A 25,361-nucleotide genomic window follows, 5' to 3' on the forward strand; every position below is an offset into this window, starting at 1 on the left:
TCCCTACCACATCCCCACCATTCTCCTACCACCTACCTACACTAGGGGCAATTTACAATGGCCAATTTACCTATCAACCTGCAAGTCTTTGGCTGTGGGAGGAAACTGGAGCACCTGGTGGAAACCCACGCGGTCACAGGGAGAACTTGCAAACTCCGCACAGGCAGTGCCCAGAACCGAACCCGGGTCACTGGAGCTGTGAGGCTGCGGTGCTAACCACTGTGCCACTTAATGACAAAGAAACCTACAAGCTCATTGTGCTTGTTGAAGGAGAGGGTGGGGAGAGAAGTTTAAAGAGACTGTTGGTAGTGGAAAAGTGCTGGGCTTATCTTTGCTCTCCAGTATGATCCTAGATTACTGAGTGGTTTTGGGGGAGAAAACAAGACCTGATAATACGCGATGTGGGTTAGCCTGATCTGGTGATAGATGGCTGAACCAGCTGTGGGCCAGACGTTCTCAAGATTGTGCCCCTTGGATTGGGATCCAGACCAGGATGGAAAAAATAAGAGTACTACTGGGGCCAAGGGCATTTTAGATGGAGGATAGGCAGTTGCAGATGTATTGTGAATGGAATGCCAAAGCATAGCCAGTTGAGAGTTTGAAAGTGGAGTAGTAAATGACTTAAGCAATATAACAGCAATAATTCAAACGCCACTACTTTTAAGTCTAAAAGGCAGCGGCCTGAAAACTGGCACTAATCTAGCAAATTTCTAACCATCGCTGATTTTTATTAACATTTCAACTGTTTTGAGAAGGGAAACTGCAGCTTTGGGCACAAGTATCAGTAAATTATGGTGTAGCATGAGCAATGGCACAAGTCATTTAGGCCATAATTTCCTGGGACATCACAACAAAACCCAAAACTGTGCTCACCCAGCGTTCACATATGTGCAATTGCTGCAAGAGGAACACAGCCCCTCTCTTGTAACAAAGAATCCAAGGTGAAACTACTTTTGGGACACTCGCCACTGCTCTAGCTTAATTCAACTTAAAGCAGAGATTGGTACCTGAACCAGAGAGCTTCCTCATCTGCATGCCTCAACCACTCCCTCATCACTAGAGGTGTCAGGAAAGTATGAGGGATCTGGACAGAGGAGAGAGCGAGAGAAACTGTTTCCATTGGCAGAAAGGTCAAGAACCAGAGGACAGATTTAAAGTGATTGGCAAAAGAACCAAAGGCAACATGAGGAAAAAACATTTTTATGCAACGCGTGATTACGATCTGGATTGCACTGCCTGTAAGAGTGGTGAAGGCAGATTCAATCATGGTTTTCAAAAGGGAATTGGAAAGCACCTGAAGGGAAAAAGATTTGCTGGGAAAAGGCCGGGAGTGGGACCAACTAAACTGCTCTTGCAGAGCTGGCACATGCTCAACAGGCCGAATGGCCGCCTTCTGTGCTGTAACCATTCTATGTTTCTAAAAGCAACTTAGAATTTTTTTTTTTAAATGGTAATCCCTTTTAAAACACTGAATTTCAGGTTGAATAAATGAAGCAACCATTTAATGGAGATATTCCTATTTCAGCATAAACTATCTTGTCATTCTAATTGCTAAACTCCCAAAAAAATAGGTATGAAGCAGCACAGTGTCACTTCAAAAAGTGTATCCTATGAAAATGGGAGTGTGAATTCATATCTCAGTCAACAAGTTTTTGGAGTGGTATGGCATCAAGTTTTCCAAGCAAGTGCACTCCTGATCTCAGTCGTGTTAGTGGGGAGAGTGGTAACTGAAAGAAATAATTAGGAGCACTAGTCATACAAGGATGCTCTCTTATACTTCCTAGCATCCTATAACATTGTTGAGGGGCAGGGAATAATCATCTGTCCTCCACCATGGGCCAGAAAATCAAGTCTGACCCAGCAAGAAAATAATAAAAATCCAATTTGAAAATGAGCATAATCAATCTTTACTGTTTACATTTATACAGACCAAATTTGACATACTACTGCTTTTTAAATATAAAATTTGTTTACAGTTGTTTAAAACTCTATTAATCGTTTTTTGGCATCGGTTCAGACATTTTGCCGAGGTCACCAATTGACAATGTAGCAGAACCTCTCTGTGCTGGCTTCACCTGAAAGAAAACACAGACAATGAATGTAGTACACAACAGTACAATATGTTACTCCTGTGTTCATGAACTGACAAGGTTGCACAAACCAGGCACTCAAGCTGCACTGAAACCAACAGTGAGCATACACTCCCTCTTCATTATTACTGAGTTTACAAAGAATATTTATTCTTATATAAATTAGGAAAACTGACACTTTACTGTAGAATTTGAAAAACTGATAGAATCCTAAATGCTACCCTCTTATTTTATTACCTTTATATATTTTCCATTCCAATAAAACTTCCAAAAGAAATCTTCCCATCTTATGCTTTTTGCATTGCACACCCAACCCAGCACTGTTTTTCCCCCCTCAGGTGACACTCCTCACCTCCAGTTAGCCAAGGTGAATATATTTATTAATGAGAACATAACTGCCCGAGAAAGATGTGATTTCATTAGATCAGAGTCAGCTAAGGCTATCTGAGTTCAAGTGGATTAAACTCCTGACCATAAATTGATTGCATACTAAATGAAAATCACTGTTTAGCATCACATGCCCTATATCATTGATCTTTAAAAAGGTCTAAATCTATGCTAATGTGATGTGGTCAATTAATGAATTTTCCTTTTTTAAATTGGCTAATGGTACTAGGACCACAGTCATTCCTAAATTAATTATATAAGTCTTACATCTAGTGCATTAGAGACACAATGCACCTGACCGGCTCAAATCAAAACCGGCCAAGGATAAAAACAATGAACAAGCAGCAAGGAAGCATCTGGTGACAGGGCAATTTAAACATTTTATTATTGGGCAGAGTCAACACGGACTTATGAAAGGGAAAATGTGTATGACAAATCTGTTAAAAGCTTTGTGTCTAGCAGGGTAAATAAAATTGGATTTTCAAAAAGCATTTGATAAAGTACCACACAAAATTAGGGCTCATGGAGACTGGGGGTAATATTAGCAGGGATTCAGAATTGGTTAATGGACAGAAAAAAAAGAGAGTCTTAGAGTCATACAGCACAGAAACAGGCCCTTCGGCCCATCATGTCTGTGCCGGCCATCAAGCACCTAACTATTCTAATCCCATTTTCCAGCACTTGGCCCGTAGCCTTGTATGCTATGGCATTTCAAGTGCTAATCTAAAAACTACTTAAATCTTGTGAGGGTTCCTGCCTCTACCACCTCTTCAGGCAGTGCGTTCCAGATTCCAACCACGCTCTGGGTGAAAACTTTATTCCTCCTGCCCCTTAACTTAAATCTATGTCCCCTGGTTATTGGCCCCTCCGCTAAAGGAAAATGTTTCTTCCTATCTAACCTATCAATGCCCCTCAATTTTGTATACCTCAATCATGTCCCCCCTCAGCCTTCCCTGCTCTAAAGGAAAACAACCCCAGCCTTTTCAGTTTCTCTTCATAGCTGAAATGCTCCAGCCCAGGCAACATCCTGGTGAATGAACAGGTCATTTTTGATTTGGCAGGCTGTAACTAGCTAGTTGAGTACAGCAAGGATCAGTGCTTGGACCTCAGCTAGTTACAATCTATACAAATGATTTAGATGAGCAGATTAAGCGTTCTGTGTTCAAGTTTGCTGATGCTACAAAGCTAGCTGGCAAAGTAAGCTGTGAGGAAGATGCTAAGAGATTGCAAAGGGATACATACAGGTTAAATGAATAGGCAAGAATGTGGCAGACGGAATATATGCAGAAAATGTGAAGTTATCCACTTTGGTAGGAAAAACAGAAAAGCAGAATTTTGTTTAAATGACGAGAGACTGGGAAATGTTGGTATTCAGAGGAACCTGAATACATCCAACAATTAGGAAGGCAAATAGTATGTTAGCCTTTGTTACAAAGGATTGGAGTATAATAAAGTCTTAGTACAATTAGATAGTGCCCTGGTGAGACCACGCCTAGAGTCATGGGTACAGCTCCTTACCCAAGGAAGGATATACTAGCCCCTAGAGTGAGTGCAACGAAGGTTCACTGGACTGATTCCTGGGATGAGGGGATTTTCCTAAGAGGAGAGATTGAGTAGACTGGGTGTATGTTCCCTAAAGTTTATAAGAATGAGAGGTAATCTTATTGAAACATGTAAAATGCATAAGGAGCTTGACAGGATTGGTGCTGGGAGGCTGTTTCCCCTGGCTGAAAAATCTAAAACTAGGGGGTCATAGTCTCAGGGTAATGGATCAGCCATTTCAGACTGAGATGAGAAATTCTTCATTGAGGGTTCTGAATCTGTGCAATTCTCTACCCTAGAGAGTTGTGGATGTTCAGTCATTGAGTATATTCAAGACAGATTGATAGACTTTTGCATACTAAGGGAATCGAAGGATATAAGTCAGGGCAGGACAGTGGAGTTGCAGTAAAGGTTCTGCCATGATCTTAATGAATGGCAGAACAGGCTCAAAGTTCCAAATGGTCTATTCCTATTTCTTGTTATAACAACCAAATATCAATAAAACTAGCAAGGAAAACAAAGGTACAAATGGAAACAATGGGAGCAATTTTAACCTCACACTTCCTTTGGAAACTGACAGGATCAGGTGTAGCATTGGTTTTACGTCTTGCCTGATTTTACTCTGAATGCATTTGAGATGTGGGCATATAGGAGGATGTTCCGCATATCCTACACAGACAGACTAGTAAATAAGTGCTGGAGAAGAGGAAATTAATGCATAACATCAGAGAGAACGATACAATATTTTGGTCACGTCATTAGAGCAGAAGGTTGACAGAGACGATTATTGGAAGGAAAGATCGCCGGAAAACAGAGGAGAGGGAAGCACAGGAGAAAATGAATGATGGATATAATGGACTGGATAAAGTTGAGCTATGCGGAATGTGTAAGGGCAACACAGAACACATAGAGGTGGAGGTCCATGACAAACAACTTTCTGGGAAGATATCAACGAACGATTTTACTCTTCATTGAAGTCAGTTTCCTGATGGACGGGTTCAGTTAAAATTACTCCCAATATGTTTTTGGCCCGTTCGTTGGCCACCTATCATTCTGGTCACATCCTGCCATGCACCATTCCCCAGTTCAGAGGACAGGTATGGCAATCTGCTCCAAGGCTTCTCTAATTGACCAACAACCATCTTGTCACAACATAATGATGCATGGCCATGCAAGAAACTGCAGGTGTGAACTTGCTGCCTACCACTGCAATTTTTAGTTATTTAAGCATCAATTAAATGCCACAATCACACAATATTAGAATATGCATTCTTCCCACACTTAGCTGCTTGGATCAGTTAAACAGCGCCACAAGGGTGAAGTTTATTGAAATTTTCAGTCTACGCTACTCTGTCATATTTCATCAATCACAGTTTAATTCAAACAGTGGGTGTCCTGTGGCATTGCTCACTAGTTGACTGGTAAAATAAGCAGGCACATAGCAGATGAAATTTCATGCAGAGAAGTGTGACGTGAAGCATTTTGGTAGCAAGAGTGAGGAGAGGTATTACAAACCAAATTATACAATTTTAATGGGGATGCAGCAACAGAGAGACCTGGGGAGGTGGTGGGGTATACATGCACAAATGTTTGAAAGTGACAGGAGAAGATGAGAAAGCTGTTAAAAAAGCAGATGGGATTCTTAACTTTATAAGCAAAGGCATAGAGAACAGAAGCAAGGAAATTATGCTAAATAGTTATAAATCACTGGTTAGGCCCCATCTGGTGTACTGTATTCAATTTTAGGCACCAAACTTTAGGAAGGATGTCTAGACCTGAAAGATATTATTTGTAATCTACTTACCTGTGACTTATGGGGTTTCCAGCCAATCATGTATAGAATCTGAAATGTTACTGGCACAGACCCATCATTGTTTCCATACATCTCTTTGAAGACAGACAATTAAAACAGTGTATTTAAATATGAGTGTTACAAATATTCAAATGTTACTTCAGATGTCGACAGCAACTAATTGAGACCACTCTCGGAAAGCTCAGGAGGCTAATGAGTAACCACTTGGTATTGGGTCAAATCTTCCCGGAAAAATAATGGTGAGTTCACGACTCACACTTTTATTAATGCGCAATACAGCCAGCAAGTTCAGGCAAATAAGAGATATGCCATGAGTTGCGAATCTCTCATTTGCTGGCCAATTTACTGTGCCCCATTATTTGTCTCGCACAAAAGGCAGCCCACTCTCTAACTTATGATTATTGATTCAATTTTATCAATATTTATGTTTGCACGAAGATGTAAGTTGCAGCACATTTCTAAGAGAAGGATTATCTCAGATGGCATCCATTCACCATCTAGTATTCAGTTATACATAAAAATTATTTTTGAAAATAAACTTCCAGATAAAACTATTGTATTTAAAAGTATTTGGGAGAGAGTACTTTCATTCCAAACTATTCCAAATCAACAGGATAAGTTTAAAAAATAAAACTTTTTTGGAGAATTAAAGTTTGGTATTATTGTCGTTCTCTGATGGAGACTTGTTATTTTAAGTCTCTCAGCTGATATCAGTTACTAAACTAGTTAAAAATCACTTCCATGAAAGAGCAGCATAGACTATCAGGACACATGCAAGACAGAAAACTACCATTTCAGTAAGTACAAAGTAGTGGGTCACTGCAGAACTAAAATACAATGGAATTTGTTTTTCATTTTTAAAAAAATGTTCAGCTTACAGTGCCTGGCGGAAGAGTTCTTTCACTATTAGTCGATCTGCTATCATTCAACTAAAACTTAAACTAAAGCTATTTTCACATCTTGACTTTATTACATCTTTGCTCCTTAATGCTGATGGGTCAGTTAATTTAGCATATTTAAAACATCGCCTAATTTCCTAATGTTAACAGAAAAGTACTAACCATTGTTTGAGCAGAAAAGTGGGTGATTTGTGCACCCATTTAAAAGAAAAATAAAACCTATATTCCAATTCAGACCAAATATCAGATTCAATTCCAATTCTACACTTGCACTGTCTCACCTTTGTAGATTGCTGCAGCTGCCAGCATTGTGTCCCTGTGCAACAAAGGTTTTCTGGACCAAGCACAATTGCTCTCTCCCATACCTTCAGAGAGAGAAGTAAATTCAAAACTCTCAGACTAAAAAAAAACACATTAAATATCAAGCATAAGCACAACAGGCCAAACGGCCTCCCTCTGCTATATTATTCATGGATTATATAATGTGAAGATTGCAGGTGTATTCCTGCAACACATTTGAATTGATTCACAACTTTCCACTTTCTTCACACACAGCTATAAACAAAAGTCTGTTCCACAGTTTTTATGCAACTTTTGTTAAGATTACGAATATTTGCTGTTATATTTCTACAGAACATATTGCAAATGAAATTTCGAATGACCAAAGTCCTCAATTACACCAAATCCTGTCATTACATACATAGGTATTTATTTTGTAAAGCCAAGACACACATGTACACCCACCTTGCAAGTCTTCCATTATTTCAAAGATTCCAGGGTAGTTCACCTGGATCTCATCAATGTCCTGTAGAAAATGAACAACGTGCAGCTGTATATAAAACCTACTATGACACTTTTTTCACATTTAAAGTATTACCTTAGTCAACCCATATTCCACCCTTTCAAGTTTTCCAATTTTAAAAGGCCGAGATACACAAAGGACTGAGGTACGTTTTTGTCCTTATGGCTTATGCGGTGAAGACAAAAACCTACCCCACAATTGCCTGTTGCAGTGGCAATCAAAGGCCAACTCTTCTGATTTTCTATGAACAGAAGCAATTAAATAACTTAATTTTGTTTATTTATATTCATCCCTGGATATATGGAATTTCATTTATGCAAATAAGGGATTAGTTTTTTGTGTAGGTTGGCACAGTGTATTAAGGCATGGGATTGACCTGATGATTTAAAGAGGGTTCCTCATCTCAACAAGTGGAGACCAGCTCCCGTTCCACTGGGGATGAGGGGAGTTAAAACAAGGTCCAGTCATTTTGCACTTCCCAAATAGACCAATTGGAAAATGACACTGCCAGAAACCCAAGGCCATTTCTCCTGTCTGTCCACTCTGCCAGGGAAGTAAGATGGCATAGACAGACTACCTGAAGGAAATGGGAAGAAAGTAATAAGTTTAACTAGTTTCAGCTACAACAACAAAGTATTTTATTTAGAATAACAAAAGGTCTTTATTTACACCATTTATCTTAATGCAAATTGGGGAGATTGGAGATTTAATAAAGTTAAATCATTCTTTAATTTACCATACCACAGTTAGCATGTTAAATCCTGCTTGTTCCAACAGATTTCCTAAGTCTGTAACAGCAGTGAATGGTGATACATGAGGTGCAAAACCTCCTTCACGCTCCAGTTCTGCCAGCTGTAGAGAACAACGAAGTTCATATAGGGTTTCCCCTCCCACCATGGCACCAATGAATACTCCATCTGGTTTCAAACAATAATGAATCTGCAGAGGACAGGATAATCATTGTAAGCAGTATAGTCAACGTATCCCCTAAAATTACTAGCCAGAAAATGTATGTGTTGGTACAGGGTAATCAAACCAATACTTGTATCCAACAATTTAAGTATTTTGGGCTGCAAGATGATCAGAAACTAAACAAATTGTCCAACATCCTTATTGCTGAATCCTTTTTTTCTTAATGTACTTAATCAACCAAAACCAGAATAAACGCGATTCCAAAGCTTCCCTGGCCAGCCACCCATCTTGCACCCGCCACGATCTTCAGCTCATCCAAAGCTCTGTTCCTTATATCCATCCTGCACCAAGTCCCTCTCAGCCATTTACCCCCGTGCTCGCTCATCTTAGCTTCCAGTCCCCCAACACTTCCAGTTTACAAATCTTATCCTTCGCTTTAAATCTCTTCATGACCTCACTCCTACATATTTCTAACCTCCTCCAGCTCTAAAACCCACACCCTCCAAAGCAATGCATTCCTTGTACTCTGACCATTTTTTTTATAACCTCACTCCCTTCCCCCCACCATTGGCACCATGCCTGCAGCAGTCCAATTCCCTCCATATACCTATCCCCAAAACTTTTAGACCAAGCTTTTAGTCACTCTTCAAAATAATTCCTTCTTTGGCTCAGCATGAACTTGTGTCAGATTACAGTTCTATGAATACCTTGTTAAACATGCTACATAACACAAACTGTTGTTTTAATTATATTATTAACCCCACCCTGCCACATTTGTCACCTCCTCTTGTTAGCATAAATGTGAATTCCCATCCAGATAACTTGAACTTAAATCCGAATAAGCTGCACAGGTGAATCTAGAGTTCTTTATCGAAACATCAAATAGAATCCTAAAAATACATTGTTTCAGAAAGGTAAAATCTGCAAGGCCATTTCCACAGATGCACATCTCCTGTTTCCAACCAGCAAGGGACATTACTGAAAACTGTGGAGAATCCATTGCTCAAATATTCCTGTTCTCCTGTTTTGGTCACAAGTGAAAGCAGTACACTAGAGAACCACAGTGGGACCATAAATTGACTGAATGTTTGTTCAAAGCTTATTAATATTTTGCTGATGTAAGGCAACAATAGAAAACATTTGCCTGTAAAATCTATCTATGGCTTGTGACAGAAAAGAAACAAAGCCAGACTACTACTTTAGTCACTTCCTATGCTTCATTATTGAACATTAAGTAGATAGATCAAATTTATTAATTATTACTTCCAAGGTTCTAAGAAACACAACTCAGATTATGATGACTACTTATAAAGAACTGAATATGCTTATTTGAAAAAATTGGCTGTATTCTTATGCACATTTGGAAATGTGCTCCAAAAGTTACTAAATTAAGCTATTAAAAGGAATTAGAAAGGCACCGTTTCCAAAACCAACATTAGCTGAGCAAATACAATGTCTGTGATTCAATTTATTTGCTGCCTACAGCTTGGAAAAGTGCTAAAAGCAGCCTCACCTGTTTGAATGCTCCAGGGAGGTCATTCACCCAATGCAAACTGAAAATAAGAGAAATGGGTTTTAAATAACATTCTTTTAAATTATTTCAATTGCAACAATTAAGGATTACATTTAATTTTCAATTGTACAATTTAAATCAAACTATTTTGTAAAAACTAAAACTTGTCCTTTGCAAATCAAAATTCCGTCTTAGGAGACATTTGAATTACACATTATATGAACATCCCATATCAAGGATTTAACTATTTTCAATGGGAACTCATCAGCTGCTTTTATTCAGTTAGAATTGCTGGTAGTTTAATGACATTTCATGTACCTTAAATTGCTAAGAATGAGGTCAAATGTATTTTCTTTGAAAGGAAGAAACTCTTCATCTGCTAAGATATGATAGGTGGGAATTTCAGTCTCAATTGGGTGTTTCTGTATAGGAACATTTGAAACAAAAATAAATGAGAAACTTATAACTGCCTAACAGGTACGGTTGTTAAACAGCACAACAACTAAAGTAGAACTGTTCTGGATTCCATGAATACTCTGCATTCTCTCCTCCGACCAGCAACAGACCACAATTAAGTTATTTTTCTCCCCAAACTTTCATGCTACAGGCTAGGCACAGACTATTGCAGCTCAGACACTGCTCCTAGGTTGTGTACAAGTGGGCAAAATATTGACTTGTCCTCCAACTTTATCCACCATTTTTCTGGGGAAAAACACCACCTCTTAATTTGGTGATTCCACATGCAATAACCAACATGGGGATGGAGGAAAAAGTAAAGAAATTATCGGTGACAATTCCTATCCTACCATTTTGACACACAGAACATTAGTACATCAATGCACAGCACCACATTTGCAGCTGGTCTGTAATTTGTATAGAACAAACCATTGTCATGCTCCTAGGATGCATATCTCATGTGGAAAACTGACAACTTCAGTACAAATGAAGAAAATAATTCTGCTGGAAACAGTCCTCATATCTTTAGAGATTTGTCAACTTTAAATTATTTGGCAAGCTTTAATTAATGTATACTATGAAATGAGTTTCTACAATGATTTCTTCAGTGGTTCATTTGAAATGCGAGAAGGCTGGGTGGTGAAAAGCAAAAAGATCTGGGGGTTCGGGTTCTCAAGCCCTTGAAAGCGGCATCTCAAGTGGACAAGGTCATAGTACATAGTTTTGTGGATATTTAAGACGTTAAAATTTCAGTATCATAAGGTTACTGGCTTCCTATCTCCTGCTTCTTCCAACTAATATTGCTTGGCTTCAAGACCCCAGCTGCTTGCTCACTGCTTCCAGTAGTCCAGTGGGGAGCAGATCCTTGAGCTGAATCCAGAGGCAGAGAACAAAACAGACTTTTTCAAATCTAGCACTGGAAACATGAATGGCCTTGTTCAAGACTTGAGGGGGAAACAGTCCCTTCAATTTGAAAAAAAGTCCAATGTTTGTACTCAACGTTAATTGCAGGGCCTAGTCATTACACATTCCTTTAAACTAAAATGCTTTCTTTAAATGAGTAAAGCACATTACAAAAAAAATCAGCATACCTACCAAAACATTTTCTGCAATATCCACTTGAAAGAGTTTTTGAACTGTATCCTGCAATAAAACAAGCATGGTAAACTCACAAACTAGTTCTTCTTTTACACAGAACTGCTCCAATTCATTCATTTGTTCTGAGTCCTAAATTTTGTTAGGGGTATGGGAAAATATTTTCAATTAAAAGGTTTGCATGTTCTTCAATAAAAGGCACAAAATACTATCCATAGAACCAAAGAAAAATTACAGCACAGAAGGAGGCCATTCAGCCCATTGTGTCTGTGCTGGCTGAAAAACTAGCCACCCAATCTAATCCCAGCTGCCAGCACCTGGTCCACAGCCTTGCAGGTTACAGCACCTCAGGTGCATGTCCAGGTATGTTTTAAAAGAATTGAGGGTTTCTGCCTCCACCACCATTCCTGGCAGTGAATTCCAGACACCCACTGGCTGAAAACGTTTTCCTCATGTCCCCTCTAATCCTTCTACCAATCACCTTAAATCTGTGCCCCCTGGTAACTGACCTCTCCACTGGGGGAAACAGGTCGTTCCTGTCTATTCTATCTAGGCCCCTCATAATTTTGTACACCTCAAATAAGTCACCCCTCAGCCACCTCTGTTCTAAGGAAAACAACCCTGCCTATCCAATCTTTCCTCATAGCTGCAACTTTCAAGCCCTGGCAACATTCTTGTAAATTTCCTCTGCACTCTCTCCAGTGCAACTATATCCTTCTTGTAATGTGGCAACCAGAACTGAACGCAATGCTCCAACTGTGGCCAAACCAGTGTTTTATACAGTTCCAGCATTACATCCCTGCTTTTGTATTCTATACCTCGGCCAATAAAGGAAAGCATTCCATATGCCTTCTTCACGACTTTATCTGCCTGTCCTGCCATCTTTAGGGGCCTGTGGACATGCACTCCAAGATCTCTCACTTCTTCTACCCCTCTCAATATCCTCCCGTTTATTGTGTATTCCCTCATTTTATTTGCCCTCCCCAAGTGCATTACCTCACACTTATCTGGACTGAATTCCATTTACCACTTTTCCGCCCACTGAACCAAACCATTGATATCATTCTGGAGTCTGCAGCTATCCTCCTCACTATCAGCTACATGACCAATTTTGTGTCATCAGCAAACTTCCCAATCATGCCTCCCACATTTAAGTCCAAATCATTAATATCTACCACAGATAGCAAGGGACCCAACACGGAATCCTGTGGAACACCAGTGGAAAGAGCTTTCCATTCACAAAAACATCTGTCGACTACTACCCTTTGCTTCCTGTCACTGAGCCAATTTTGGATCCAACCTGCCACACTCCCCTGTATCCCATGGGCTTTCATTTTACTGACCAGTCTGCCATGCGGGACCTTGTCAAATGTCTTACTAAAATCCATGTAGACCACATCCACTGCACTACCCTCATCAATCCACCTTGTTACTTCCTCAAAGAATTCAAATAAGTTAGTAAGACATGACCTTCCCTTAACAAATCCTTGCTGACTATCCCTGATCAGTCCATGCCTTTCTAAGTGGCAGTTTATCCTGTCCCTCAGAAATGATTCTAATAATTTACCCACCACCGAGGCCAGACTGACTGGCCTATAATTATTTATCCTAAATATAAAGTTAAATTCTTCAGTGCCACTCTTAGTGTAATAAATGTTTCCGTTTTAAAAGAATGGCCAAGTATGCTCGCAGTTTTGTGTATCCTCCTTTATGAACAGGCAGATAACAGTGTACAATTCTATCCAACACACTGCATAGACAATAGTTTCATGGCTGTGTTGCATCTCGGGACTGCTGCTCCAAAGACTCCCTAGTTCATGATTTGTGGAGCATTATGACAGGATACAACACAAGCACAAAGTACAACACAAAATTATGCAGCGTGTCCGTGCACAAGATGGAAAGTCAAAGTGTGGTGCTTGATGGAGGAGTTATCACACTGAATTTAAATATAACCAGCAAGCAAGCCTACATTCAGTACATGATATTAGTTGTACCCATCATTAGGCACAATGATGCCATGCATCATTTTGGAATGCTGCAACTATCCAAACTCTCATTTTCCGCACTGCCCTTAAAAGCTGCCAATTTAAAATTGAGTAGTTTAGAGAAGAAGAAATTTCCACTTGGTTTCTGATTTAAAACCAGGCCCCAGATGTGAATGAACAGGTGTTAACACTTGTTCAACTCTGTTCAAAATGATCTTGTCACCATCAGGGCTGATGTTACCTTGTTTAGGTTTTCTGCTAAATAGCCTTTTCCACACCCAATATCCAATGCAACAGGAAAGGTTCTAAAACAAAAAGAGTGAAATCACATGCAGATAAAATTTCATGCACATTTTTGCATAATACTACTGCTTTAACAAGAATATAGAAGGGAAGATTAAAAGGTTGGGTACACTGTGAATATATTGAACTAGTCACATTATAAGGGATAGCATAGCAGTCTTAAAACTTACCTCACAATATCAAAAACACGGTCCACAATTCTGCTTCCAACCTGCACAATTGCAAAATTATTGTGATCGAGAGGATATAGAAAGATATCTCATGACTGCAACTTAGATATAAAGCTAAGGCTTGCTTTACAATCGGTCAGCCGTGAATGGCAGAACAGAACTTGAGGAGCTACTTCTGTTCCTTTGGTTTAGTCCAGTGCATTCCCCATACAACCCCCAAGATATCGTAAAATGAGAAGTGGGAAGAAATGCGTCCCCCCTCCTTCCCCAATACATAATTTAATTTCCTTCCAATGATGTCTCAAATCAGAAACATTGGGATATGGACTCCCCATCAGGTTATTTTATATCTGTCCCCAGAGTGACTCTAACAGTTCTGGTACATAACAGATAATAACATGGAGTGACTGACAAAACACAACTTTTGGGGAATATCTCAGTCGAATATCATTGTAAAATAATTTTTTTTGCAAATGGTGAGAGGACAAACTGAACATATATAATTGTTTTTAGGTTGCTGTCTCCCTTTTAAGTTCATACAAAAGAAACAGTCTCACTGGCATCTCTCAATTTTCATTCCCCTAATCCAAGGTATTATTTACAATTATAATCATATACCATCAAAATTATAGTCATATATTTTAAAAAGAATATCCCAAAGTAAAACAACTTGTATTTATATAGCACCTTTCACATAATAAAATATCCCAAGGTGTTCACAGGAGCATTATAAAGCAAAATTCGTCACCAAGCCACATAAGGAGATATTAGGCCAGGTGATCAAAAACCTGGTTAAAGAGGTAGGTTTTAAGGAGCGTCTTAAAGGAGGAGAGAGGTGAAGAGGTGTAGGGAGGGAATTCCAGAGCTTAGATCCAAGGCAGCTCAAGCCACGGCTGCCAACGGAATGACTAAAATTGGGGATGTGCAGGAGGCCAGAATTAGAGGAGCACGGAGATCTTGGAGGGTTGTGGGGCTGGAGGAGATTACAGAGATAGGGAGGAGTGAGACCACGAAGGTATTTGAAAACATGGATAAACATTTTAAATTGGAGGCATAGCTTAACCAGCAGCCAACATAGGTCAGCAAGCACAGGGGTGATAGGTCAACAGGACTTGGTGCGAGTAAGGACTCAGACAGCAGAGTTTGGATGATCTCAACTTACAAAGGGTAGAATGTGGAAGGCCCAGGAGTGTATTGTAATAGCTGGAATAAATCAATTTGCATTCATATAATAAAGGATACATTTTCCAGCCAAAAGAAATTCAAAATTTATTTTTTGATGTGTAATATTGCACAAGTATAATCAATCTTCTATTCTGGCTTTCTGGACTAAGCCAAGTTTTCCTTGTGTCAAAATATTTTGCATTTTTAACATAGAAAAACTCCCCAAAGCATTTCACAGAGGTGTAATTGGGAAAAATGGACACTGGGTTAAAGGAAGGAATATTAGGAGTGGACCTTAAAGAGGGTAATTCTAATATGTGCCTCTGTGGCTGAAGTGAGGACTGTCAATGGTTGGGTGAAGAATGAACAACAGGCCAGAGACAGAGGACCAGGGAACTGTAGCACTAGAAGAGGTTAAAGAGATAGGAAGGGGCAAGATCAGGAAAGGATGACCTGAAAAACAGGAAAATTAGTATTTTATGAGATGTTTGTCGTGTGGGAGTGAACGTAGGTGAGCAAGGATAGGGGTGATGGCAAACAGGACTTGCTGAGTGATAGGATAGGGTAAGGGCAGCGGAATTTTGGAGGTGTAGTTTACAGAGTGTGGTGGAATTAAAGATTACGAAACCACAGTAACATTACGGTTATGTTACTGGACGTAGATTACTCTACAGAGAACCAGCATAGACTTCCCAAATGGCCTCCTTCTGTGCCGTAATGACTCTATGGTGAGTAATCCAGAGTCCTGGAGTAATGATCCGGAGATATGAGTTCAAATCCCACCACGGCAGCTGGGAATTTAAATTTAATTAACTGAATCTGAAATAAAATGGTAACCATGTCGTAAACACCCAACTGGTTCACCAATGTCCTTCAGGAAAGGAAATCTGCCATTCTTACGCGGTCTGGCCAACATGTGTCTCCAGACCCACAACAACATGGTTGACTCTTAATTGCCCTCTGAAATGGCCAAGCAGGACAGTTTAAGGGGAATTTGGGAAGGGCCATACAACCGTGGCCGTACCAGCAATGCCCACATCCCATGAATGAATAGATGCATTTAAGATACAAATCAGTCCTGATCCTGTTGAATGGCAGGAACAGGTTACAGGGGCTAAAGGGCCTCCTCTTTTCCTATGAATGAGCATAAAAACACATTTCAATCGCAGTTTATTTTTAGCAATAAGCAAATAAGTTGTGCACCTGTATTAATTGTTTAAAATGTTATCTAATGCCTGCACGTTATTGTAAAGGTGGTGAATTATTGCAGCAACAATAACCTCGCCCACCTCCTCTTTAAGATAATCATATTTCCCGCTCCCGGGTATGGAAGATGCCCAGTTTTTCTGCCGCCTTTTCATCTTCCTGTCGAACACGTTGAGCGTGCTCCCCGCTCTCGACGACCACGACCGCTGACTGGGGTGAGCACCCTTCCCCGAGCCGGGACGCGGTGTCCCGCAGCCCGGCAGGCGGCCGACAAACCGCCGGTCACAGCACCCGGCCCAGCAGCGGAGCCGGCAGGCAATCCCGCTCATCCCCCCGGTGCGAAAGACAGGAAAAGGCGGTGAGAAGGGCCGCAATCCTCTCTAACCAGACCTCCAGCACCGGGAGCTCCACCGGAAGTGAACTCCACCAACGCTCACAGCCGACTGACAGCAGCAGGCCGGCACGGCGCATGCGCGCGTGATGTCCGGCCGGAACCATTTTAATGGAAGGGGGTAAACGATCAGTGAGCAATGCCACAAAAACCAGGGCCGATCTTAAAAAACCCCTCTACAGCCAAACTGCATCTTGAGCTGGACCGTGCCGTGGGGGTGAAGGGTCACGCCGTGGAAGATCACGTGCTGGATGCACGCGGATCTGAGGTAGGTTCAGAGTCGTTCCTGGTTTAAAGGTAATGTGAGTGGTTTAGTGATGTGGCGTTTGGGGTTCAAATCTCACCCTGGCAGCTGGCGAATATATCAGATAAGCAAATCTGGGATTAAGAAAAATGTCCATTATCAGTAATGGACACCCATAGACCTATTGGATAATGGCGTCTTTAAAGAGGGAAATCTGCCGTCCTGACACGGCCTGGCCAGTATATGGCTGCAGACCCACAGTCATGTGGCTGACTTTGGAATGGCTGAGTAATATACTCAGAATTATTACTCCAGGGCTTAGTTCCCTCAGGGTAAAGCCTGGCTGGGGTATGAAATGCCAGCCCGGCCTAAGCCCCTCAACTTTTTTAAATGCCTGACCCGAAAATAACAAACATATTAATGAAACAGAAAAAAAAAAATCGTAGATCAAAACGAAAACAGGACGGTGCAACCTGACCCGAGCCCGAATGCGGGACGCAGAGTACAGACCCGACCCGAGCCCGACATGTGTAGTCGGGTTTGGGCCGGGTAGCCAGGCTTTACCTGAGGGAGCTCAACAAACGACATCAAACTTGTGTCGTGAAGCTTCACAGGGACCACTTAACCAACAAAATTTGGTACTATGTTGCAATTAGGAAAGTGACCAAAAGCTAAGTCAAAGCTGTAGGTTTTGAGGAGTTGGGAGGGCAAGCTTTTATTGCCCTTGAGAAGGAGGTGGTTGTGTTTTATATTTAGTAGTGTAACCGGGACGTTCTGGAGAAAGACTCAGGATCAGGTCAACTAAGAACTGTTTATTATTATTATTTACATAATACTATATACATTCTCATCAAGCTTCCTAAGCTAGCATCCTTCATGCTGCTCTCTCTCTCTTCTCTCTAGCCTAACCTCATGAATGGTACATCATCACTTATAGTGGGAGCGGTGTCTCACACTGTCTTCAGCATTAACCCTTTACATCCTTATACTACACATTCCCCAACTTTTTATCAAACATATTTACATACCTGACTTATCTATTACCCTCTCTCCCCACAAGTCTTTGACTTCACAGATTTGACAACTCTCCCCGATCTGGTTGTAATCTGACAGGGACGATCAGTAGTCTTCACTGTAAGTCTGGATCGCTGACTTGGTTGTTCTTTACTATGGATTGTAGCCTTCTGTTTGGATTGGGTTTGTGCATCTTCATCTGGATCTTCCAAATGAATGACTGGCTGTTGCTTTTGGGGAATGGGGATAATCTCCTATTTCTTCTTACGTTTCCTTCAGTCGTGTCTATAATACAATCGCTGGTAGTTCACGTGTCTATGGATTACAGTACCTTCTGTTTCCAGGTCATGTATCTATACTTTTTGACCATTTTTTAGTTCAGATAAATTTCTTGCTCAAAACCTTTTATAATAATTCCAGGTTTTTTTGCCTTCTGTAAGAGTTCTCCCTGTCTCTTACTTTTTCGTAATCCTGGACATTCAATCCGGGAAGCAAGTTCTTCGGCAATATAGGAAGCTGTTCCCATCAGTAGTTCTGCTGGTGATAACACACACATCAGTGGTGTAGATAAATTAAAAGTGAAATTGGAAGATCTTCATCTTTATTAGTAATGACTTAATGGTTCTTACACCTCTTTATGCATCGCCGTTCAACTGTGGGTATCTTGGTGAACTCGTGAGATGTCAAAATCCCATCTTCGTTGCAATGTGAGAAAAATATTCATTCACGAATTGTGGTCCGTTGTCTGACAATATTTTGTCAGGGATACCTTGCATCACAAAGATGTGTTGAAGAGTTCTGATGACCATTTCTGTCGTTATAGAGTAAAATCCTCTAACTTCTATCCACTTTGAGAAATAATCGATGATGATCATGTATGACTTCCCGCCGAACATAACCACAAAGATGGGGCATAGATTTATTTAACAGGGGTTCACGTTGTTCTGGTCTCTACTGCGCACGTCTGACAGTTTTGGATCACGTTCTCGATATCCTTCGATAATCCAGACCACCATACCGAAGACTGCGCCGTCGTTCTGCTCTTGGTTATACCCAAATGGCCTTGGTGTAAACGATCTAAGATCTCTGATCTCTGGACAGGAATGACTAGTCTTTTGTATACTAACAAGTCATCTATAATGATAAAGTATTTCTGGTACTCATAAAACATTTTTAATTTTCTCCCACCTGGATGATTTTGTGGCCACACTTGTATGCAATACTGTCTTACCTGACTACAATCCTCGTCACTCTTTTGGCTTTGGCGTATTTCCTGCAACTTCTGTGTTTTCGCCGGCCAATTTTGTGCTGTATGTTGGTGTTACGACCAGGTGAGAAAGAGGTCTAGGGATCCCTTTCAGCCTTCACCTGGTCTTACTGTAACAGGATTTTCACACTGTGTTTTTATTTCCCCCTTGGTGAATCGTTGTTCACTACTTTCCAATTGTAAGGCAAAGAAACCAGCACAAACAGGCTTTCTTAGGTTTAAAGAAGAAAAGCTGAAATTTATTAAACTTAAACTCTAATTCGGTTGACGCCTACGGATGCATGACGTGCCCACATTAGCATGCATATGCGATACACACATGCAAATAGAGATAGAAAAGAGCAGAAGAAAAATCCAGTGGACAAGTTTGAGGCAATATCTGAAGAGTTGTTACGGTTCTTCAAGCTCACTGTAGAGTCCTTGATTATAGGTAGATCTTGCTTTTCATTGGGCCTCAGTATTCTTATACCTTATTCGCTGTAGGAGTCTTTTCTCTCTTGAGATTTATGTATCTTCAGTGGATTCAGAGGCTTGTGAGAATGAGATGGGAGCAGACAGGAGAGATCTTTTCAGTTCGGGAGCAAACAGACACTCTGCCTTCAAACTCTCTGTGGCTAGTTCAAAAGAAAACCCTGGAACAGCCAGATAGTCATGTGACCAGCTGGTCTAACCAGTCCTGGTCCTTGTGGATTGTGTCCTCCATAGCAGGCCCTGGAATGTACTTCCTCACCTTCGATGTCTGTTAGTATGTCAATGTTTTTTTCCAGCCACGGCTGATCTGTTTAACAAGTCATTTCCTCGCTCCAACAACAGTTAAAAATCATGTTCATGACAAAATTGATGTGCCTCATTCTTGGCAGGTGGGGTCTAGCATGACAGTTAGGAATATGATTCTATCTCGCGTACAAAATTTACATTTTGCTGTGTTGGATGGTCTACCATTGCTCTAAAAAGCACATTGGCTGACAATTGCAACTTACCTTGGACGTGTACTGTCTCATTTGTATACCGCATCAACCTTAGGCAGAATCTTTGTATTCATGGAGGCATTTTTGCGATCTCCTTCTCATCTAACAAAGATACCAAAGGTCTACAGTCTGTCTCGATAATGGCACTCAATCCAATGATGTGGTGGGAAAATTTTTCACATGCCCAAGTAACGGCTAGCCCTTTTTCTATTCCTGCATTACTCCATGTTTCATGTTTGACAAAGCTCTTGATGCGTAGAATATCACTCTACGGGAACTATCAGGTTGCTCCTGAAAAAGAACGGCCCCTAACCCAGTTGAGGAGGTGTCTGCACTTTCGTCGTAGGTAGTGTAGGGTTGTAGTGTGCCAAGATGTCCAGTGATATAAGCATCTCTTTTATTCTCCTGAATGCTTGTTCCTGGTGGGAATTCCAACGCCACGCTTGCTGTTTTCTGAGGAGTTGTCTCACTGGATCAGTTATCTTTGCTAAGTGAGGTAGAAACTTTGCTAGTTAGCTTACCATTCCCAGGAATCTCTGTAGCTGCTGAATGGTAGAAGGAGTAGGAAATTGTGTAATGGCCTTTGTCTTCTGTGGATCTGCCATTATGCCTTCTCTGCTCACTGTGTCCCAAGAAACAAAATGAGGTCTTGGAAAATCTGCACTTTTCGTTCAGAGTAAGTTTTGCGTCTTGAAGTCTCTGTAGAATCATTCGAACTCTTTGGTCATGATCCTGTACTGACTACCCATGTATCAGGATGTCATCCATGTGACAAGTAACTTTTGAGCTCTTCTAAGATGTTAGACATAAACCTTTGAAAGATCTCTGATGCAGAAGTTACTCCAAATGATAACCTATTAAAACAAAATCTCCCAAAAGGTGTTATAAATATAGTCAATAATCTTAAGGTCTCATCTAGGGCTATCTGCTAAAACCCACTATTGGCATTGAGTTTTATAAACACAGTGCTCTGAGAAAGTTTCACTAAGTTGTCATCAACTGTGGACATGGGGTGAATTTCACACTGTATTTCTTTACGAGCTGTATTAAATCCACTCTGTATTCAATTCCATTCTGTTTTGAGACAGGAACCATGGCCGAACATGACTTGGTTCTTGTCATCTCTTCCAGTTGGTCTTGAGCTTGGCTTAATAATGAATGAGGTATCTTTCTGGGTGGAAAGATGCACACTGGCCTGCCCCTTCCTTGAGTATGACTCTGTCTTGAGTCTACCGAGTCTTGTGAACAGCTTCGGGTATTGTGCTTGGAAGCGATTGTTTACCCCTGTTTGCTTGACTTTGTCAATCTTTTTGACCAAATGCAGGTTTAAATGTGCTTTTCTGCTCAGTAAAGAAAATTCTTATTTATGCAAGACGTGTAAGGTCTCCACAATTTGTCTCCTTCTGTGTAGGAGAGTTGCTTGCAGTTTGCCTTGTACTCTCAGTTCTGTCCCACCTGGACCATGCAACTGTGTATCCACTGGTTGTAGGCAATGTTTCATCAACCATGGCTCTTGGTCTTTCCGACCTTTCCCACACTTTCTATCCATGGTCTGGCTGAGCAATGGTTGCCGACTCCATCCGACTCAACTCTGAGCCCGAGATCGACTTCTCTACCCGTGGTTTTGACCCAGTGCGCCGCTAACTGTTACTGGCCCCGTACAAATCTCTCTCACAATCCTGGACCATCGCCTGGCACTGAAACTCTGACCCGATCGCTGGGCTTCGACACACTGATGCAGACCCCCACACTTCGGTGGTGCAGTCTGAGAGGCTGCAGAGCTTTCTCGCCGACTGTCCCTGTTGCCTGTGGCTACGGAACAGCTCCGGTACTTGTTGCAGGCCCCCGACTAGATCTGCTGTTTTCCTGGTGCTTCTCTCCGAGATAGAAGATCTTCAAATTTTCTTGGTCATTTTAATCAGTGCCACCCTGTTTTGTGGTGTTTTATTTAATAGCGTAATGGATGTTCTGGAGAAAGTCTGAGACTCAGAATAAGCTCAGTTAAGAACTGCTTATTATTTACGTAATGCTATTTACACTCTCATCGAGCCTCCTAAGCTAGCATCCTTTCTGTTGCACTCTCCTCTCCAGCCTAACCTCATGTGACGATGACATCACTTATAGTGGGAGGGGTTGCTCTCACTGTCTTCAGCATTAATCCTTATATTACAGTGATGAGCAGAGCTCAGGCTGTCAATGGTGGAACAATTAAAATCAGGGAAGTTCGAGAGACCAGAATTGGAGGATCGCTCACAGATCTTGAGAAGGTTGTAGGCTGAAGGAGGTCACAGAGTGAGGGAGGGGGTGAGACTACAGAGGGATTAAAAAAGAAAAGCGAGAGTTTCAAAATTGTTACTGGACCAGGAACCGAGCACGGGGCTGATGAGTGAATGGGCGATTTAGGACATGGCAGCAGAGTTTCTGATGACCTCAAGTTGACGGAGGGTAGAAGATGGGAGGCTGGTCAGGGGTGTATTGGAATAGTTGAGTTCAGGGGTAAAGAAGGCATGGATGAGGGTTTCAGCAGCAGATGAGCTGAGGCAGGGGGGAGACCAGAAACAGTTGATACCTGCCTCTCATAGGGATGAGCTATAGTCAATATGAAACAAATAGTTCATGATTTTAGAACAGAAATCCTGCTGGTTTTCAACAAGATTGACTGTCAATAATTTGTTCACTGACAGGGAAACCATCAAACGGTGTCCCAGCACCAACTACAGCCAATGACCAACAGTATAAATATGCCATAAAAGCAGCAAATGTGGAAAGAAAAACAGAGTTAAACATTTCAAGTCGATAACCTTTTATTAGAACTGGAAAGGTCATCAACCTGAAACTTTAACTCTGTTTCTCTCTCCACAGATGCTGCCTCACCTGCTGAATGTTACCAGCATTTTCTGTCAATGTTTCAGATTTCCAGCATCAGCAAGTATTTGGTTTTCAGAGCAACTATTGACACGTTGTCCTTTTTGCTTTTGAGTTAATAAAAATAGTTTTTTTTAAAAATCCTCTTAGATCAGCAAAGTCCAGTGAGCTATTCGTCAACGAGACCCATTTTGGGAATACTTCTGCGGATTTTTCAATAGTAGCTTTCCTGTAAATATTACAGTCACGGCAGCATTGCATCTGTCCACCTTGAACATTGAAGCATTACAAACTGGACCTCAGCAGGAAGTGTCCCAATCCTCTGAACCATGGACTGAATGGTAGGAAGGCAGCTTTACACCAGTGACTCTACACAAGGCAAGTTCCAAATGTTGGTTATGAGGCATTGTAGCCGTGAAGAGGTGACACACCTGTAAATCAAAGATGATTATTTTTGCGCACAATTTATACATGTTGGATTAAGGGACTGAGTAGGCAAAGGCTTGGTAGCAGATTGCCTGTCCTTAGCTGCAGTGTTATGGAAGGTTCTGTCAGGATAGAGGAAAATGCTTAATTTTTGTAAAATATAATTCAAAATATTTCTGCCCCTAAAGCACAGCACTTTTATATATTTCAATGAGGGTCTCTTTGGGATTCTTGATAATACTTCATTGAAAGTTTGTTTGTTTTTGTTGCAGTATTTTATTTGTCAGAAGTTTGGGTAAAAATGGCATCAAGGTCCCAGGAAATAATGAACGATGGGCGCTTCAGTCAGGTGATGACAGACCCCAGGTTCTGGGAGATGCCCGAGAAGGAGCGTAAGATCAAGATTGATAAAAGATTTCAGGGAATGTTTCACGACAAGAAGTTCAAACTGAATTACACAGTGGATAAGAGAGGAAGGCCAATCAGCCACAGCACCACAGAGGACCTGAAGCGTTTTTATGACTTAGACTCCGAGGACTCTGACTTGGGCGAAAGTGAATGCAAAAAGGAGAAAAGAAAAGGGACAGGGAAAAAATTGAAATGGAAAGGAAAAAGTGGTCCTGACAAAGACGCAAAAGGCAGAAGCGTTGTCAACAAGAAGAAGACGAAGCAGGAGACATTTTTAAAGTCTGATGTGGGCAAGGCGACAAAACAAAAAACAGAGGAAGAACTGGAAACTGAAGTGCTAACTGACAATCTTGTTGAAGTCTCTAACAAGACTCCAGTTAAAAAGGAAATGCTTGAAGGGACAGCAGGTGAGATGGGCATATTAAAAGACGATAGTTCTGAAAGCAGTGATGAAGAAATGAAGCACACAAGTACAAAGCAAAAGAAATCCATTTCTTCCCAGAAGAAACAAATGAGGAAAAATATCGACAGAGATCAAGTGAAAGAATTAGAAGCAAGGAATCAAGAAAAACAAGCAAGAAGTTTGACAAGTCTGAATACTTCAGAAGATGAAGCTGAATTAGGTATGTGACCTTCCTGGATTTATCCTTTATATTTCCCGTCCTCTGGTTGACCTCGAGACAAGCTCCCCGCCACCATCAACACCTCCCCCCCACCCCCGGCCAAAAACAAGAATATATCTGCCAAGCATCATACAGTCCTACATGTATTAGTTCATTTCACTTGTTTGCTTACACATTTCATTTGAAACTTTGGTACTACAGGTCAATCCTAGTATGTCAAATGTACGCTGTTAATGCTTATGCAAACATTTATTGTTTTCATTATTAATCAGTTATTGAACTGGATATTATTGATCACAGGAGCAGAAGGCGAATATTCAGTCTCTGGAGCCTGTTCCATCGCTTAATGAGAACAGGGCTGATCTGTGGTCTAACTCCACATACCTGCCTTTGCCCCATATCTCTTAATACCTTTTGTTAACAAAAATTGATCAACCTCCGATTTAAAATTAACAGTTGATCCAGCATCAATTACCATTTGCAGAAGAGAATTCCAAAATTCTACCACAGTTTGTGTGTAGAGGTGTTTCCTAATTTCACTCCTGAAAGGTCTGGCTCTAATTTTTAGACTGTACTCCCTAGTCCGAGACTGCCCAACCAGTGGAAATAGGGGAGATAGAGAGAAACTATCAGTTCCCCATAATATCATGAAAACTTTGATCAAATCACCCCTTAACCTTCTAAATTCTAGGGAATACAACCCTAGTTTGAGTAATCTCTCCTTGTAATATAACCCTTGGCATCCAGGTATCATTCTGGTAAATTTACACAGCAATCCTGCCAAAGCCAATATATCCTTCCTCAGGTGTTTAAGA

General features: G+C 40.9%; 2 protein-coding genes across 3 annotated transcripts in view; one reads left to right on the forward strand and one right to left on the reverse strand.

Moving 5' to 3' along the window:
* Positions 1-1,883: 1,883 nt before the first annotated feature.
* ndufaf5 (NADH:ubiquinone oxidoreductase complex assembly factor 5) lies at positions 1,884-16,788 on the reverse strand. 2 transcript variants are annotated; one of them, XM_068044314.1, is made up of 11 exons: positions 16,424-16,788; positions 13,971-14,011; positions 13,739-13,802; positions 11,510-11,557; positions 10,277-10,380; positions 9,959-9,998; positions 8,275-8,472; positions 7,476-7,536; positions 7,013-7,096; positions 5,824-5,906; positions 1,884-2,075 (listed from the first exon to the last, which is right to left on the reverse strand). In XM_068044314.1, the coding sequence occupies exons 1-11, from the start codon at positions 16,667-16,669 to the stop codon at positions 1,992-1,994; spliced, it is 1,053 nt and encodes a 350-aa protein (XP_067900415.1). In that variant the 5' UTR covers positions 16,670-16,788; the 3' UTR covers positions 1,884-1,991. The 2 variants fall into 2 exon arrangements, with proteins under 2 accessions (XP_067900415.1, XP_067900416.1); XM_068044315.1 differs by lacking the exon at positions 13,971-14,011 and having other exon boundaries at positions 16,424-16,534.
* A 158-nt stretch (positions 16,789-16,946) lies between these two features.
* Positions 16,947-25,361, forward strand: part of esf1 (ESF1, nucleolar pre-rRNA processing protein, homolog (S. cerevisiae)) — a 55,297-nt gene continuing 46,882 nt past the window's right edge. Inside the window, exons 1-3 of the mRNA XM_068044316.1 lie at positions 16,947-16,999; positions 23,240-23,467; positions 23,788-24,546. Coding sequence (XP_067900417.1) covers positions 23,428-23,467; positions 23,788-24,546 — 799 coding nt within the window. The 5' untranslated portion in view covers positions 16,947-16,999; positions 23,240-23,427. The remainder of the gene's footprint in view (positions 17,000-23,239; positions 23,468-23,787; positions 24,547-25,361) is intronic.

This window comes from Heterodontus francisci, chromosome 13 (assembly GCF_036365525.1).
Source record: "Heterodontus francisci isolate sHetFra1 chromosome 13, sHetFra1.hap1, whole genome shotgun sequence".
In the NCBI taxonomy this organism is placed as follows: Eukaryota; Metazoa; Chordata; class Chondrichthyes; order Heterodontiformes; family Heterodontidae; genus Heterodontus; species Heterodontus francisci.

Coding starts and splice junctions, on each gene's coding strand:
- ndufaf5 (XM_068044314.1), bottom strand. CDS start 16,669: ATGAGCGGGATTGCCTGCCGGCTCCGCTGCTGGGCCGGGTGCTGTGAC. Junction 13,803..13,970: donor CGTGTTTTTGATATTGTGAG/GTAAGTTTTAAG, acceptor TTTTTGTTTTAG/AACCTTTCCTGTTGCATTGG. Junction 9,999..10,276: donor CTCATTCTTAGCAATTTAAG/GTACATGAAATG, acceptor TCTTATTTTCAG/TTTGCATTGGGTGAATGACC.